Source organism: Echiichthys vipera, assembly GCF_963691815.1.
Source record: "Echiichthys vipera genome assembly, chromosome: 20".
Taxonomy (NCBI): Eukaryota; Metazoa; Chordata; class Actinopteri; order Perciformes; family Trachinidae; genus Echiichthys; species Echiichthys vipera.
Genome location: NC_139845.1, coordinates 26,238,796 through 26,255,832, shown reverse-complemented (window position 1 = coordinate 26,255,832; position 17,037 = coordinate 26,238,796). Strand labels below are relative to the sequence as shown.

Here is a 17,037-nt window from a genome sequence, read left to right as displayed (position 1 = left end):
TGTTGCAGGCTCACTACAAACAACTCGACTCTGTTGCTCCTTTAAAAAAGAAAATAGTGAAACAGAGGAAGTTAGCTCCTTGGTATAACACTTACAAAAGTAAATGGCGTTCTAGATTGGAGGAATCTCGCTTATTTTGGCATGAAAGTCTAAAAACATATGGGAAGGCCCTCTGTAATGCCAGAGCAGCCTATTACTCATCTTTAGTAGAGGAGAATAAGAACAGTCCTAGATTTCTTTTCAGCACTGTAGCCCTGCTGACAGAGAGCAACAGCTCTATTGAGTCATGTATTCCTATAACCCTCAGTAGTAACGACTTCATGACCTACTTTAATGACAAAATTACAACTATTAGAGACAAAATCAACTTGCCTGGCACCAATTTTTCTTCAAACCCAGGAACCTTAGAAACAACTGTACGACCTGATATATTCTTGGACTGCTTTTCTACAATTGACCTTAACAAATTAACCTCTACCATTTCGGCATCAAAGCCTTCTACTTGTCTCCTAGACTCTATTCCAACCAAGTTACTTAAAGTGTTACCCTTAGTTAGCACTCCTGTATTAGATATGATTAATGTGTTTATCGGCAGGATATGTACCAGTCTTTTAAAGTAACTGTAATTAAACCTTAATTAGCCCAGTCTTGATCCAGAGGTTCTAGTCAACTATAGACCTTTATCCAACCTTCCTTTTATCTCTAAAAATTTAGTTACAGCACAATCAGATAAACATCTAGTGTAGAGACTTTTGCCCAGAGGTGAGTACTCCTGTAATATGAATTAAAGTTATTCAATAATGGTCTGATGAAACAGGATTCTGTGGAAAGATTAAGTCATTGATTTCCACACCATAAGCCAAAACAAGGTCAAAGGTGTGACTAAAGCAGTGAGTAGGTTTATGTAGTCTGACTAAAACCAATCGCATCTGAGCGATAAATGCAATACTAAGGTTATTATTATCAATGTCCACATGAATATTAAAATCTCCTACAATGATTACTTTGATTTAAGGACTAAATTTGACAGTTAAGGCAGAATAGTGCCTAACATTACCAAACAAATCCTGCAGATATTGACATTAATGTAAAAAGAAAGTACAGAACAAAGTTGCATTACCTGTATAACTCATGTCTTGTCTACTGAACTGATTACATGAAATAATTGAAAAAGAAAAACATATGTAATTTAAAAAATGTTTTAAAAATCAGCCAATTTTTTCAGGGAATTAAATTCTTTTATTAGAATTTCAACAATTTTCTAATGACAGGAACTGATAAAACCAGACGAGTGTTTCTACAAAGGAATATTTTCTGTCTTACTCGTTATCCAAGAGCGACAACTCCACCACTTCTCCTTGACCATTTCTGTTTATTCATTTACACTGGTAGTAGCAGCCCTGTGGCCTGTGCAGAGCGGCAGGGGGTGAGGACATAAATATAGAAAACTGCTGAGTGCGCTCTGGAAGTTTGAGGGCATTCACATGATGTATGTTAGCTGAGTGGAGGGTCACTCAGTGAGGCCAAGCTTCTTCTTCAGGGACTCTGGCATCTCAGGGGGAGGGGGGCGGGGCAGGCGGAAGTAGACCTTGACAGAGTCGTAGATGAACCACTGCAGGGCGGTCAGAGTACCAATCATGATGATACGGGCAACCAGACCCTTCCACACACCTGAAAAGGACAGACAGAGACACACGATTCAGACACATTGCTAGCATAAGAGATGCAATTGGTATTGGAATTCTTTAGGCTGAGGTATTTTCAGTATTTCCTCCACCTCACAATGGGTGGGTACATTGATCAATTTACAGCAAAACAGAAACACCTTGGTTAAACTGTGGAATAATTAAAAACAGAAGTTCTGTTCATGTTATGCTGTGATCACACCGCCAGCAACACAAGCAGTGCAATTACATACAAAGTCAATCTAAAGACCTGACGTCAAGACAGGCGGCACGTTCCTCGCTTTACCTGAAAATCCATCTATATGCGAGTTGAAAAGGGATAACAACAACTGCCACTGATGTAGTCCGGACTGTTCATATGACTATAATATAATCGATACACCTTTGTCCTGTGGATGGCAGCAACGTGCCTTTAGGTATCGAGTCTGCCAGAAATCCAGAAGAAAGCAGTCATTGAAGCTTATCCCATTAGCGCATCCCGGTCTGATCTACAGGAGAGCCGCAGTTTTCTGTGGAGCTGTGTGCTCTTTTAAAGCCACACACTTCACCTGAGAGTTCATTTCTGTTCTTTTAAGCATTCAGCTCTCTGGTTGGCACTAGCATCACTTACCATTTAGCACAACAGCAGAGAAGGGTATAGCTGCCAGCTGCTACCTAACAGCCTTGACGCTCCTAACGCACAATGGTCCAAATATGAGTGAGCAGTGCACTTCTTGCTTCTCTATCACTGGCGGTGTGATCACAGCAGACTATAATCAATCAATTTATTTTCCTGCTATTAATTGTAGTTATTCATTCATTTATTTATTTTATCACCATGAAGTTGCAAGTTGAATATTGGACCAGTATTGGCCTCCGAAAATTGTCAGGCTGAGACAGCGGGATTACGCACAGCGCTCTATTCATCTGACAAATGAACACCCTGCAAACAAACTGAACTTCTTCCCTCTGGTAGGCGTTACAGAGCTCGATTCTGAGAGTTTAAATGGGCACAGAAACATTCCACTTTCAGCAGATTATTGTAACACTGTGCATACATTATTCTGCACAGTGAAGCTCAAATGTACGAACAAGAAAAACATTTCAGTGGAGGGGAACTTAAATACTTCACAATATTTATTCTTGGTTCACTTTAAATGTTGTATTCTGTGGCGGTTTCTGTTATAGCATCAGGATGCTACAGTGTTTCTAAGGTGACAGCAAAGCATCTGTTTATCAGTGTCCGTCCCTCAGCCTTACAGCACTAGGAGCTCCCAGTCTATAGATGACAGGGTTGCCAGTGTTGCAGTTGAGCTGGGGGACAGGTAGACTGTTCTCACACACCAATGACTCAAGCACCTCGAACTGGTGGTAGAGGTGGATCTAAGTAGCGTGTTGATCAAAACCTTGTGTTAAACTACTGCTAAAGTTAGTGTGGATAAGTGTTGTTACAGACCTTTAGGTCCCAGCTTCTTGAGGACCTGGGCAGCAGTGCTGCCTTTCTCCTTGTTCAGCACAGACACCACAGAGTCAGCAGGGTGGGACACGATGGCACAGAACACACCAGCTGCACACAGAGCACACAAAAAACAGAGAATTAGAATCTGCCAATCAGCTGCTATAACTTCACTGTCTATACCAACATGTTTAGAACAAATTCACAAGGAATGACGCGTTATTACTGGAATCACAAGAAACTGACATGACTGCCAATATGTAGCTAGCTGCATTACTAAGAAATATTCTTAATTTAATATTGCTGGAAATTGTCAAACCCTTCACAATTTCATTATGTCTGCATCGTAACGGATGATCTGGTGTTCTGGCTGGGTGCACCATGAGTTGCAGTGTCCGGTTATGATGTCCTTTTACTCACCAATATAACCAGCCACAAAGGTGACCACCAACTGCTCAGATTTGCTGCACTCATTGCGGGGCTTGGGAACAACATATTTGTAAAGCAGCTCCACAGTTCGCTCGAAGCAGGCAAACTTCATCATGGTATAGGGGATCTGCCTCATCCACAGGGGCACCACACCTTTATAGAAACTGGAGTGAAAGGAGAGAGGAGATTCAACACAGCATAAAAAGGCTGCTCAAATTAACTGATACAATGTTCACATCCTGCCTGTACACTGCATTACCATTTACAAAAAACATTTGGGGGATTCCCATTGCACTGGATGGTTAGTATATCATCGGCATGGGTCCACAGAAGCGTTTTTTGAACTTTGTGCAACAGGTTTTAAGACAGTCCATCTGACTTGTGGGCTTAAACCTCTAAAAGATATATTTCGTAGAGTAAAGCGGTTTGACTTTACAGTGATTTGGTACAAACATAGGCACAAGTACTCAAGCCCGGAAAATATGACGAATCGGAAGCACACAATTGGTGGGTTGCGAGACAGTACTCAGGGCTGACAAGTATCAGCAAGCTGAGCAGAAGGAAAGTTTGTTGTAGAATTGTTGACAAATGTACAGCGAAGGTTAGTTTGCCCATGAATAAACACTGCAGCTACTCAATACCTAAGGCTTTCCTGTGTCTTGCTCCCCCGCTGCGGCGCATGGGTGAAGGGAGTCAGTGGGATTAAACCGGAGCAGAGTATGCTGCTCTCTGTAGTCCCTGTACCGATCCCTCAGCTTGCGATGTAAATCAATAAAATCAGTCTTTTTCTGGGCATTAGCCTTGCATGTATTGTTGGAAAAAACAAAACAAAGAGAAGATGAACTCTTCAGGTCCCACTTACACCCAAAACACAGTTGAGACGAGCCTGCACGCAGATGCAGAGATTAAAATGAGTAAATATGTCGCTCACACAGTAGTTGAGACCTGAGATTCTCCACAAGACAAAAGCCACTTACAACGTTGCAGGTGAATGCTGCAGCGGTGTGAACTGCAAGTGTCATCTCGAAACAGGCTTACAGTGTCACCTGCAACTCAGCTCATCAAGTTCCCAGTTGCTGGTAGTGTTGCACGGTAAACAGATACTAGAAAGGTACCGCAGTACCCTGCAGTTAAAAACAATACTATTTCACGTTTTATTAGTGCTTTATGAACATTGTGCAACAGCGGGGCAGGGTGTCTGTGTGAAGCTCCTCTCGGCTTCATCTCTTAGCTCCCAGTCTGTCAGTGTGTCCCTGTCACTACTGACATTTTTTTTCCAGGGCAATCATATACCTGTTGTCTCTTGGAAGAAAGACAGTCAATGATGATAACTAAACAATGACTATTGTTTATGCATTAACAATGTCAAGTGTATCCGTCCCTCAGCCTTACAGCACTAGGAGCTCCCCGTCTATAGATGACAGGGTTGCCAGTGTTGCAGTTGAGCTGGGGGACAGGTAGACTGTTCTCACACGCCAATGACTCAAGCACCTCCAACTGTACAGCCAGCAAGCTGCTGAGGAGCACTGCTCAGAGAACAGAGCCCTCCAGAGGTGGATCTAAGGAGCGTGTTGTCATAAGAATTGATTTTCCATTTATCAATGATTTAAGAGTACACTTACGCCCAGAGTCCCTCCTCTGCGAACATCTTGGGGACACACTGTCTGAGGTTGTTGGCGTAGCCTGGCTGGGTCTGGATACGAACTTTGACAGCCTCCATGGGAGCCAGAGCAATGTCTGCAAAGAACTCTGCGCTGGCAGAGGCAGCCAAATACAGGGATGTCCTCCACAGGTAGGTGTTCTCCTTTTGGTTTAAAAAAAAAAAAAACGCACAAATGGTCAGACAGACATACACAGCTCAGGTTTACCTTGCGTCACTCAGCAGCAGAAAGTTTCATCATCTCAAGCCCTGCAAATTCATACATAAGAACATTGTCCAGGGATAAATACAAAAGAGAAAGATCTTCCACGGGAAGAAGATCCCTCGGAAACAAAAAGGGAAGTGACCTCTGCTCATTGACATTCTTTTTTTTTTACTCGCACGGCTCACAGCACCGTCATGATTCTATCACTTTCGACCTAAATAGCATCACGGAAATTATATATTTATATTCTTAATTTTACAAACAAAAAAATCTTTAAAGCAAGTAATTTGGTGCTTTTAACGTCCAGATATAAGTTTAAGACTGGTTCCTTTTGATCAGCAGACAGAACATAGTTTAACAGCGCACGGAGATTAGGACAATGCTGATTCGCACCTACAACTCCTTGCTGCGCTCAACTTTGGTTTAATTAAAAGGCATTTTTTATATCAAACACAGTTAATTTCATTTTTCTACAGTGTAGAACATGCCATTTTTTCACTAGGGCGTGTTGTAGTCTTGCATTGCCAGACCTGTCTGCACAGTGCTGCGTCAGTGGTGGAGAGAGGTCTAACCACTTATCATACTGGTTAGGGGGGTATTTCGTTACCCCAATCACAATTGTCTTGGGTGGTGCGAAGACATCTATGCAGCAATAGCATTCTTTCAAAATAGATCCAAAATAGTGTAAAGGGAGGAAAATAGTCTGAAATAAGCAACCAATGGCAGGCTTTCCACAATCGGCCTACATCAGGTGAGTTAGGCTACCTTGAGTATAACACCTCATCACCAAACAAGGTAAAGCAGACTGACAAGGATTAATATGTGTTGTTCTCTGTCAGAGCTGTGCGCTGAAAGCTGTATTTGGACTCACCTCTCCCATCAAGTCACTGTAGAAGATCTTGAACACTTCATAAAAGCCAAACTTGCACAGTCCCTGCATGGAGTAGCCGATGAAGGTGGGAGCCCAGCCCTTTGCCAGGCCTCGAACACCATCTTCCCTCACTGTCAATGCAAAGCCGTTGCCAATACTCTTGTACTTATCTGGGTCCACCTGAGGAGGAGTATTAACAATGATGAAGCATGTCATCAGACCATTTGAAACTCTGGGACTTGGGGTTTTAGGCTAAACTAGCTCAATAAATTTCAAGATAAACTTGGTTACTGTTAATCAAAATTCTAACATTGTAATGGGCGATGTGACATCCAAGGGAGACCTATAAATTGAGCCATGCCTACAATAGTGTGGCATAAGAATCGATTTTTACTGTACAACCTTATCTATGGGAGATTCTGTATAGTATTTACTTTTACAGGTATAAAACACTGGTACAAGTGTCAGACAATTTCAAATTCCAATTCACGTCACTTGGAAATGTGAACACCTACTACTTCTTAGTGACTCAAACTAAAACGTATACAAACCATTAAGGTTGAAAAATCTTTGCAGGAATTAATAACACCACCGTGATGCTAATCAGCAACAGCAAAATGCTGCATGGGGTTAGTCTGGCACAGCACTTTGAACTAGTTTATTATTTGTCAGTTCAAAGTTCTATACAATTAGACTGAAGATTGAAAATGAAGCCAAGGGGCTGAGAAGTTGGAGGGACTACTCCTTGCTACTGTGAGGTTCAGCTTCAATACACACCTGCAGGCGGCACTTGACAAGGTCGAGGGGCACCACTGCTGTGTGTGTGATGCCGCAGCTCAGGATACCCCCAAAGCCACATAGGGCATAGTACTTTGAGGAGCCAAACTCGCAGCTGACTTCCTCTGTGGTAGAGGAGAGGGGACACACAATATACATGCAACATGCAGGGTCACAAGCAGCACAGGACAAAAATCAACACAAAATCAACACCAAAGCAGAGCCAAAAAAAAATGGAAGTCTCTGTATTGTGGCAGCAAAAAAACTGCCCAACCTTTGAGACTAGTCCATGTGCCATGCCCAACTGTGGACAGTTTAAATTCAGTGCCAGGACTCTCCATTTATAGTCAGGCTCTGCCACGAACATGCAACCATTTATTAGGATCACACACCAAAAGTTGATAAAAACCATTGCACACATTTCAGTATGAACGTTCCTGGAGTGGTGGTTTGCAAGTTGGACCATTCACTACAAACTAATGCAATCACTTCTTTTTCAAAAGGTTTACCACAATTTTCCAAATATTTCCTACCCTGGATGCTGTCACTGATTTCAAGTCACTTTTGTAAACACGGCAAGTTAATTTACAGGAAATTAAATTATTACTTTAAAAGATTAAGTTGTTTGCCTAGAAGGTAGAAATCACTGTAAATCTGTTGTATAATTTCAACTTGTTTTGTAGTGGTGCAAGTCTAAATTTGTAGTTCATTGGCTGCAAAATGCAGCACGGTGGTCCTAAAAATTTGTGATTAAAATAATTATTCAAGGAATAAACTTCAGGTTGAGTTAAACAGACAGATTACCATCAATAAAGGCAAATGTTCACCTAATTTTTTGGTCAGCATATCTCAGTTAATTTTATTTGTTTATATTCAGACAATCAAAACAAACACCTGATAGTGTCAAATAGCACAGTCAACATACAGGACATTCTCCCTCAGATCTGTCACACCTGTCCTGTGTCCTCTAGTATGATCTGATACGGGTCAGAGGGAGACGAGGTGGGTAAAAATCAAACACAGACACTGGTGCAGAACCATGCAACCATGTTATGATCACTCCAATACTTTAGAATCAATACACAATGACAAGAAACTTCACAACTGGGCTGATGCGATTTGTTCCATGCAAATTGGTGCATTTTCATAAAAGAAACAAAAATACAGCCACGGGTGGATGGGATGCAACGTTAAAAAACACAAAACACCGAGCCGGAGAGACAGACCTGCAATCTGCATTTGACCAGATCAAGGGGAACAACAGCTGTGTGTGTGGTGCCACAGCTCAGAATCCCACCAAAGCCACACAGGACCAAATACTTCTGAGAGCCGAACTCACAACTGTCTCCCTCTGAGGAAACACAGGGGAGGCTTTAAGAACAGGACTTCTGAGTTTAGAAAAGGATGACACTTCTTCGAGGAGTTGGATGTCTAAATAGTGTTAAAGAATTCAACTAGTTTAACATGTTCAGTGTGTCCTCAAAAGCTTTTAGCTCCGGTGGCAAGTGCCTGTTTGAAGGCAGTGTTATGGTAGGGCCCTATAGTTATAACAGAATCATGGACAGTTAGGGCAAAATAGAGAATTTAAAAAACAAACAAGAGATTCCATAGGGTCTACATTAAGTGAGGGCTCAAGTAGAATTAAATTAATTTTTAATATAATGTTAAGTTTTTGCTGTACAGGAAATATCCATGGGCATTTTCTTCTGATATTCAACAGTTAAAAGTTCTGTAAGTTTGTGAAAAGAAACCTGAGGTCATCTAGAATGCACTTGAAGTGAACTTAATCATTGGAAAAACGGTTTTATTATTATTAGTATTTAACTGAACAATAATTGTTTACCTTCATGTCAGAGTTTTATACTGCAGACCCTTCATGTCAGCTCCTCAGAGCAGTTTCAGTGAATTCACAATGCAGGTGCACTACATATCGGGACAGCTGGTTTGACTATGGAGAATCGAATGACGGCTCACTTGGCCGCAGTGACTCTAGTGAAGATTCCTTCTCACTCGCATTGGTAGTATATACATTTTCAAAAACAGTTAGACAAACCTAAAACTCCGAAGGGTGATGACTTAAAATCCAGAAGCAATCGAGGTTTGTAAGCCCCATATGCCCTCTAGTTTGAACAAATTTGATCCAACCCCACCCCAAGCTGACAATAGCAGCTACATTAGGAGTACCAGGTGAACTTGTGAAAACAATTGCTACAGATGAACGGTAAAGCCAGAGGCTTACTGTAGTTTTTTAAAAAAGGGCAGGGGCGGGGGGGGGGGGTAGACAGGCAAACACTTAGAATAGAACAGCTTTATGAAATAAGTATGTGGGCTTCATCAAGGTGTTTTAATACATGTTTGAATGAAGAGCTTTAACTGAAATCACAACTTTCGAAGTACTCTTCATCAAATAGCTGCCTTGATAAGTGAAGGGGAAGAAGTTCAAGACTGGTGGCTGAAGCCTTTTGGACATTGGAACAGAAACCTTGTGGACCTAAACGACAGACATACGACACTAAACACAGGGGAGTGGGTACTCTTTAGCAACCTGCCAAACATTTCAACCTAGGACAATTTGTTCTTGACCCCTGAGTCGGTCATAGTCAGGGACCAAATGCATTGCTCGACTAGTTTGCCTTTATACAAGTTAATTACCGATGCTCCACTAAAACGTGTTAATTCATATTACATCCTTAATTAACAACTAAGTGCGACACGACAAATACCGTTTGCCGCAGCACAAACGCAAGATACCACTTTGTCCTTCGGTGTCCTCCACAGGCAGCTTGGATGCAGCTGAGGCCTAGCAGCTAAATGCCTTCAGAATCTTATCCCTCATGATTAATAGTGATGAACGAGTTGGACGTTAACGTAAAACCCGCACACAGGCAATCGTACTTAATTATAAATGTATAGTATATGGGCAGATCTGGTCGGCTAGCTCAGCTAATGCTAACCCAGCTAATGCTAGCCCTTAAGCCAGCCTGCTGTGTCTAACTCTGCGCGCAGGGGTTACCTTCTGCGGTGGCGGCTGCTGCCAGTCTGCGGGTCCTCTGTCCTTGAAGACTTTGTTGGGGTTCTTCCACTTTCTGGAGGCTGAACAAGGGAGCGCTGAATGGGTTGCCCCGGGCCAGCTGCGTCAAAGCGGTCGGGTACATGGTGATGTCCTGCCTGCTGGCGGAGCTACGCTGAAATGAGCAACAGGTTAGCTGTGTGCTCGAGCTAAATGGCAGAGGTGACTGAATGCGCGCAAGCGCACATACAGAAAGAACTGAGGCACGTCACGTGCTGGTTAGCTTCCTTTAATATCTCACTGACCGTGGACAGGAAATGATTTAGCTATGCTACCCTTTTGAGGCCACATATCACTTAACTATCAATAAGCAACGCGTATACAGTAACATCGTGCATTATCCCAAAGCTGCCTGGCTACATATTCATTGAGGCTGCCGCTTTCTAACATAGCTGATGCTAAAATTATATGCTAGCGTTAAACTGCATGCTATGCTAACTGGACCGCTCCAATGAGGAAGGTCACTTGTCAACACAAGAGTTTAAAGTTGGAAAAACAAAACGGAAAACATAAGCCACGGTCCCGCAAAATATGCACTCTATAAAGAAGCGGAGATGTAATATTTAATAATTGCTATTATGAATGAACAATAAGACTCACTCTCTCAGTGTCTTAAGATGGCGCCTCCGCTTCGCTGCAACCGGCTACTCGGAGAGACCGGATGACCTCGCGATAAACAGATTTGTCCTTTCGTGACGTCACGGAGAAGCATGGGCGGGTCCGTCTGATTCTCAGTCCAAGAGTAGACGCTGCATCGAACGTTGGGCCGCGAGAAATGCGGCCGCCATCTTGGACCGGTCATCCTACCAGATAAGTTCTATGATTGACTAGTTGAGCCTATGAGTTGAGCAGCAGAAGGAACAAGATGCCAGAGCACTGTGCAGCGTATTCCTGCTCTAATCTAATATAACAATATTACAATTCATAATCAGTACGGTACAGTACAGTTTTAAACAATTATACATAAATCCATGCATTTTTGAATGTTATAGTGACTCCCTCAGGCTGTGGCAGGTAGATACATATTTAGCTGCCAGAGGAGCTGCTGTCCCTTATTATATTATTATTATCTTGTCACAGTAGAGGCATGGAGATTAGCCTCTGTGGGAATGTTAGTTAATTCACCCCCCGGCCAGATGTGTGTGTGCATGCCTGTGTAGATATGAAAGGAGAAGCAGGGAGGAGAGGGGTTGTCGTACATGTGGTCTAGTGTAAATGGATTGCATTTCCAGCAGTAGGTCAGCGGAGGATGTGCTGTGGTTTCATGAGAGGAAGACACTTCAGAGACAGTTAATCTCAGGTCACCTCAGATATTCTCAGTTTTTTTTTTTTTTAAATTGAACATGACATTGACATGAATTATGAGATCATTTTTCATGTCATGTCACTTTTTTTTTTAAAGTTTAGACTATCAAAGGAGAAGTGGCAGAATCTGATCAATATCCTTTGCTGTTAAACTGTTTAATCAAACAGGAGCAACATGATGTGGGGTTTATTATAAAGAATGAATTAGAGATTTACGAGGCAAGCGTGAACATGTATTTCCACTCTGTGCCCGATATTCTCACAGCTGAACTAAATGCTCCACACATTTTTACTTGGTTCTCCACATCTCCACTTGAAAGCAGGACGAACGTCACATGTTTGTAAAGCAGAACTGATGAGTCCAGGCTTTTTTAGTTCAGTTGTACCACAGAAGTTGAAACAGTCTGAAAAGAAAAAATCATACATTTATTTAACTAAGGAAAAATCTTAAATGGTTTGTATAATTTAAAATGGATATTACTGAACTATACCGGTTTTTGTTTGCACATTAAAAACAATTACTACATAATTAAAATATGTAATAAAGAAGACATCCACATAATTAGACCTTGCCTAAAAACAAAGGACACAGTCAATTTAGATACAAAGTACTCCTACAACATCACTGTCTTTACCAATTAGAGCTACACTCTCATTGGTAATTGTGCAAGAACAAAACAGTGTGAAAATGATCGATCACCAAAATGTTATATATATTTTTATACCACACACACTCGCTCAAATGTGGACCCTCCCTCTCCTCTCCACTACCACGACTATGCGACTGGCAGAGCATGGACCATTTCTGAATATTTATAAACATATAGGGTTCGGCTCTTGTTTTTTTTTTTAGTGCTTTAAATGGAAGTGTGTCTGTTTGACTTGTATTTAGATGTGTCCAAAATGTCATCTCTCTCTCTCTGACCTAATTGTATTGATACTCTTAAATTATATGTATTTTAATTTTCTCTGAGTGTGTGTGTGTGTGTGTGTGTGTGTGTGTGTGTGTGTGTGTGTGTGTGTGTGTGTGTGAGTGAGAGAGAAAGAGAGAGAGTGAGTGAGTGAGTGAGAGAGATTTATGTATTCATACGTATGAAATATAGCCTATTAATACTCTATAAATTATTTCTATTGTTGTGTTTATATTTATAGTGTTTGTAAAACACCTATCATACATCACATATATCATATATCAGAATATTCTATTACTGTTAATCCCACTATGAATATTAAAATACGCCGAACCGTGTCCTGTACTTACACTGAGTGGAGCGGGCGACCGGTCCAAGATGGCGGCCCCACCGCTCGTCAGCGCCAATAGGCCCAACGTTCGATGAGGCGTCTACTCTTTATATGTCTATGCTCAGTCCCGTCAGGAAACGCCACAAAACTGCCAATCAACATCTCTGGTCCAATCACAAATCGGTCGGATTAAATTAAGGCGGTGCTTGGAGGAAGGTTTTTTGCACAATCAAACTGGCATACATCATATCCAAGATAATACAAGTTATATACAATATAAGCAACTGAGTAAGTGACATAAAAAAAATCTAAACGGGTAAAAAAGTAATAAATAAATTAAGAAATGAATGCTAGTGCTATATTCATTATACAGTCTCCGGAGCGCACCTATGACGCACGTGTGTGTATGCATGCCTGTGTGTGTGTGCGCGCGCGCGCGTGTGTGTGCATATGAGCATCAATCAATCAGGTTTTGGTTTACTGATGAGGATTATAAAACAACAACACAGGGGTCTGCTGCTAGACCTCATTCATCTATGGATCAGACGACGAAAACGATTTGACTTCTAGCCTTCACTTGACAAAGGCAGCATAGATAGGTCCACTTCTTCTGTTCTTACCTTTCACAATAAAAGCTCTGGACCAATCCCCCAGGACAGTGATGTCCTTAGTTGAAGTACCAAAGCGTCAGTTCTCTGAGTGTCCACTAGGGGCAGGTTTCATAACAGAGCAGTTTCTCATTCACCCCAATGTTAAACAGGCCGTTTTCACAGCATCATTAAACCGGTGTAAGGCCTGGGACAAAAAAACATTCTAGTCTGTATGTGTAGGCCATATCTCCATGGCAACACTGAGGTGAATAGTTTTGTACCAGGCTAGTTTTTATTTTATTGGAGGTTATGAAGATTATGAATACTTAGGGGCGTGGCCTCTTGAGTGACAGTTAGCTTCTGTCCCTCACTTCTCCTCAGATGCTAGTTGTCAGGATTAGCTTCATTAGCATGCTAACTCCATCACCTCAACCTGGAATGCGGTCATTAGTGTGGTGGTGTTAGTATTAGTGACAAGATGGTTGCTACTATCAATGGCACATAAACTAGATGCTAATCTGGAGCACCGGGAGGATTCGGGCCATTATCAGATTCAGAATCAGAACCAGAATCACAATAAGAAATACTTTAATAATCCCAGGGGGAAATTATTTTTGTGAAAGACAGCATATATTAAAAACCCCTCAAATTTAAGTTTACAGAAATTAATATTTACAGAAGTGCAATATATACAAGACCTCTCCGGGAACCATAACCTTATCGTGGCGGAGAGGTTTGCGTGTCCCTGTGAACCTGAGGGCTGTGTTATCTTGAACCTAGTGCTCCTGGTAGGGTCTACCATGGCGGACTGGTCTCAGGCGAGGGGCTGGACTAAGAATGGTTCACAAAGATGCACAAACGAACCAGGTTTGCCACGGAACCCGGCTGGGCAAAGCCCGAAAACGTGACGTGGCACCTCCCTCCTCTCCATCCTGTGGGCCCACTACTTGCAGGAGGAACCGGAGTCGGGTGCGCTGCCGCACGGGTAGCAGTGAAGGTGAGGGGCCTCGATGGACCAGACACGGGCAGCAGAGGCTGGCTCTGGGGACGTGGAATGTCACCTCTCTGGCGGAAAGGAGCCGGAGCTTGTGCGGGAGGTGGAGCGCTACCAGTTAGATCTGGTGGGGCTTACCTCCACATAAAGTCTCACAAACCGTACTCCTGGATAGGGGTTGGACCCTATTATTCTCTGGAGTTGCCCAGGGTGTGAGGCGCTGGGCGAGTGTGGGGATACCATGTTCCATGTTCAAACATAAGGATGCTCATAAGTGTACGTGGTACCAGAGCACCCTAGGCCAAAGGTCGATGATCGATTTTGTGATCGTATTGTCTGATCTGAGGCCGTATGTTTTTGACACTCGAGTGAAGAGAGGGGCAGAGCTGTCAATTGATCACCATCTGGTGATGAGTTGGGTCAGATGATGGGAGAAGATTCTGAACAGACCACGGGGAACGTCTGGAGGAGGCCCCTGTCCGAGAGATTTTCAACTCACACCTCCGACGGAACTTTTCTGGCATCCATGTGGAGGTAGGGGGCATTGAACCGGAGTGGGCAATGTTCAAAGTTTCCATTGCTGAAGCTGCAGTGGTGAGCTGTGGCCTCAAGGTCTTAGGTGCCTCAAGGGGAGTTGCAAAGTACCGACTGGCCAGAAGGGCTGCAGCCTCTGCTCAGAGGCAAAGCAGCGGGTGTGGGATGAGTTTCGAAGAAGTCATGGAGAAGGACTTTCGGGCGGCACCAAGGTGCTTCTGGAAGACCATTCGACATCTCAGGAAGGGGAAACGGGGAACCGTGCGAGCTGTTTACAGTAAGGACGAGGCACTGGTGACCTCAGCTGATGAGGTAATCGGGCGGTGGATGGAGCACTTTGAGGATCTCCTTAATCCGACTAACACGCCCTCTTTTGTAGAGGCAGAGCTGGAGGCTGATGGGGAATCATTGTCAATATCTCTGGCAGAAGTCACTGAGGTATGTGTGTAATAAATAATGTGGGCTTCGTAGATAATTGGCAGTCTTTCTGGGGAAAACCTGGTCTTATTAGGAGAGATGGTATTCATCCTACTTTGGAGGGTGCCGCTCTCATATCTAAGAACCTGGACGCAGTTGTTAGCGGTCTAAAACCATGACAACCCAGTGTTGGGATCAGGAAGCAGAGTCGCAGTTTAATACACCTCTCTGCGCTGCCCTTATCGCAGGTGCCCAGGAAGCAGAGTGGCAGTCTTACACACCTCTCTGAGCTCCCTGTGGAGCATTTTCCAGCTCAGTTTAGTATACAAACACTGTCTGCCCCACGATCATTTAAATTAAACAGATCAAAAATGAACAGAAGAGGAGCTATAAAGAAAAACTTGATACAAGTCAACGCAAAATCTGCGACAATGCAACAATATCAGAAAATAAAATGTGGACTTTTAAACATCAGATCTCTGTCATCTAAAGCTGTATTCGTAAACGATCTGATATCAGATAACCATATTGATTTACTCTGTCTGACCGAAACATGGCTGCGTCCCGAAGAATATGTTAGCCTAAATGAATCCACTCCTCCCAGTCATATTAATACTCATATTCCTCAAGGCAGTGGTCGAGGAGGAGGCGTTGCAGCTATTTATGACTCAGGCCTATTAATAAACCCTAAACCTAAACTAAATTATAATTCATTTGAAAGTCTTGTTCTTAGTCTTTCACATTCAACCTGGAAAACTGTGCAGCCAATTATATTTGTTATAGTGTACCGTGCTCCTGGTCCGTACTCTAGATTTCTGTCTGAATTCTCAGAGTTTCTGTCAAATTTAGTCCTTAAATCTGACAAAGTAATCATTGTAGGTGATTTTAATATTCATGTGGACAGCGATAATAATAGTCTCAGTATCACGTTTATCTCTCTATTAGATTCGATTGGTTTTAGTCAGAGTGTACATAAACCTACTCACTGTTTTAATCACACCCTCGACCTTGTTTTGGTTTATGGTGTGGAGATTAATGACTTAATAGTCTTTCCACAGAATCCTATTTTATCAGACCATTATTTAATAACTTTTGAATTCATATTACAGGACTGCTCACCTCTGGGTAAAAGTGTCTACACTAGATGTTTATCTGATAGTGCTATAACTAAATTTAAGGAAGCGATTCCATCTGCATTTACTTTAATGCCATATCCTAATATTCAAGACTCCTGCACTAACGTAAGTTTCTCTGAAATTGATCACCTTGTTGAAAGTGTTGCAGGCTCTCTAAGAACAACACTCGACTCTGTTGCTCCTTTAAAAAAGAAGATAATAAAACAGAGGAAGTTAGCTCCGTGGTATAACTCACAAACCCGTGAATTAAAACAAATATCGCGAAAGTTGGAAAGTAAATGGCGCTCCACTAAACTGGAGGAATCTCACTTAGTTTGGAAAGAAAGTCTTAAAACCTATAGGAAGGACCTCCGTAATTCCAGAGCAGCATATTACTCATCTTTAATAGAGGAGAATAAGAACAATCCTAGATTTCTTTTCAGCACTGTAGCCAGGCTGACAGAGAGCCACAGCTCTATTGAGCCATGTATTCCTATAACCCTCAGTAGTAACGACTTCATGACCTTCTTTAATGACAAAATTATAACTATTAGAGACAAAATCAACTCGCTTGGCACCAATTTTTCATCAAATCCAGGAACCTTACAAACTGTACGACCTGATATATTCTTGGACTGCTTTTCTACAGTCGACCTTAACAAATTAACCTCTACTATTTCAGCATCAAAACCTTCTACTTGTCTCCTA

The 17,037-nt window shown here is 42.3% G+C and overlaps 1 protein-coding gene across 3 annotated transcripts; it reads right to left on the bottom strand.

Moving 5' to 3' along the window:
• Positions 1-1,216: 1,216 nt before the first annotated feature.
• On the bottom strand, positions 1,217-10,794 carry LOC310962686 (solute carrier family 25 member 3-like). Of its 3 annotated transcripts, none has more exons than XM_083935205.1 (8): positions 10,733-10,794; positions 10,076-10,247; positions 8,289-8,413; positions 6,286-6,465; positions 5,172-5,353; positions 3,541-3,713; positions 3,121-3,231; positions 1,217-1,671 (listed from the first exon to the last, which is right to left on the bottom strand). In XM_083935205.1, exons 2-8 carry the CDS (start codon positions 10,215-10,217, stop codon positions 1,511-1,513), a joined length of 1,074 nt encoding a protein of 357 aa, XP_083791331.1. In that variant the 5' UTR covers positions 10,218-10,247; positions 10,733-10,794; the 3' UTR covers positions 1,217-1,510. The 3 variants fall into 3 exon arrangements, with proteins under 3 accessions (XP_083791331.1, XP_083791333.1, XP_083791332.1); XM_083935207.1 differs by lacking the exon at positions 8,289-8,413 and adding an exon at positions 7,063-7,187; XM_083935206.1 differs by having other exon boundaries at positions 10,076-10,242.
• Between the last annotated feature and the right edge of the window lie 6,243 nt (positions 10,795-17,037).

Excerpts from the sequence above, each read along its gene's own strand:
- LOC310962686 (XM_083935205.1), bottom strand. The coding sequence starts at position 10,217 with ATGTACCCGACCGCTTTGACGCAGCTGGCCCGGGGCAACCCATTCAGC. Across the intron at positions 8,414-10,075 it reads AGCAGCCGCCACCGCAGAAG|AGGGAGACAGTTGTGAGTTC; the intron begins GTAACCCCTGCG and ends GTGTTTCCTCAG. Across the intron at positions 5,354-6,285 it reads ACAGTGACTTGATGGGAGAG|GAGAACACCTACCTGTGGAG; the intron begins GTGAGTCCAAAT and ends TTAAACCAAAAG.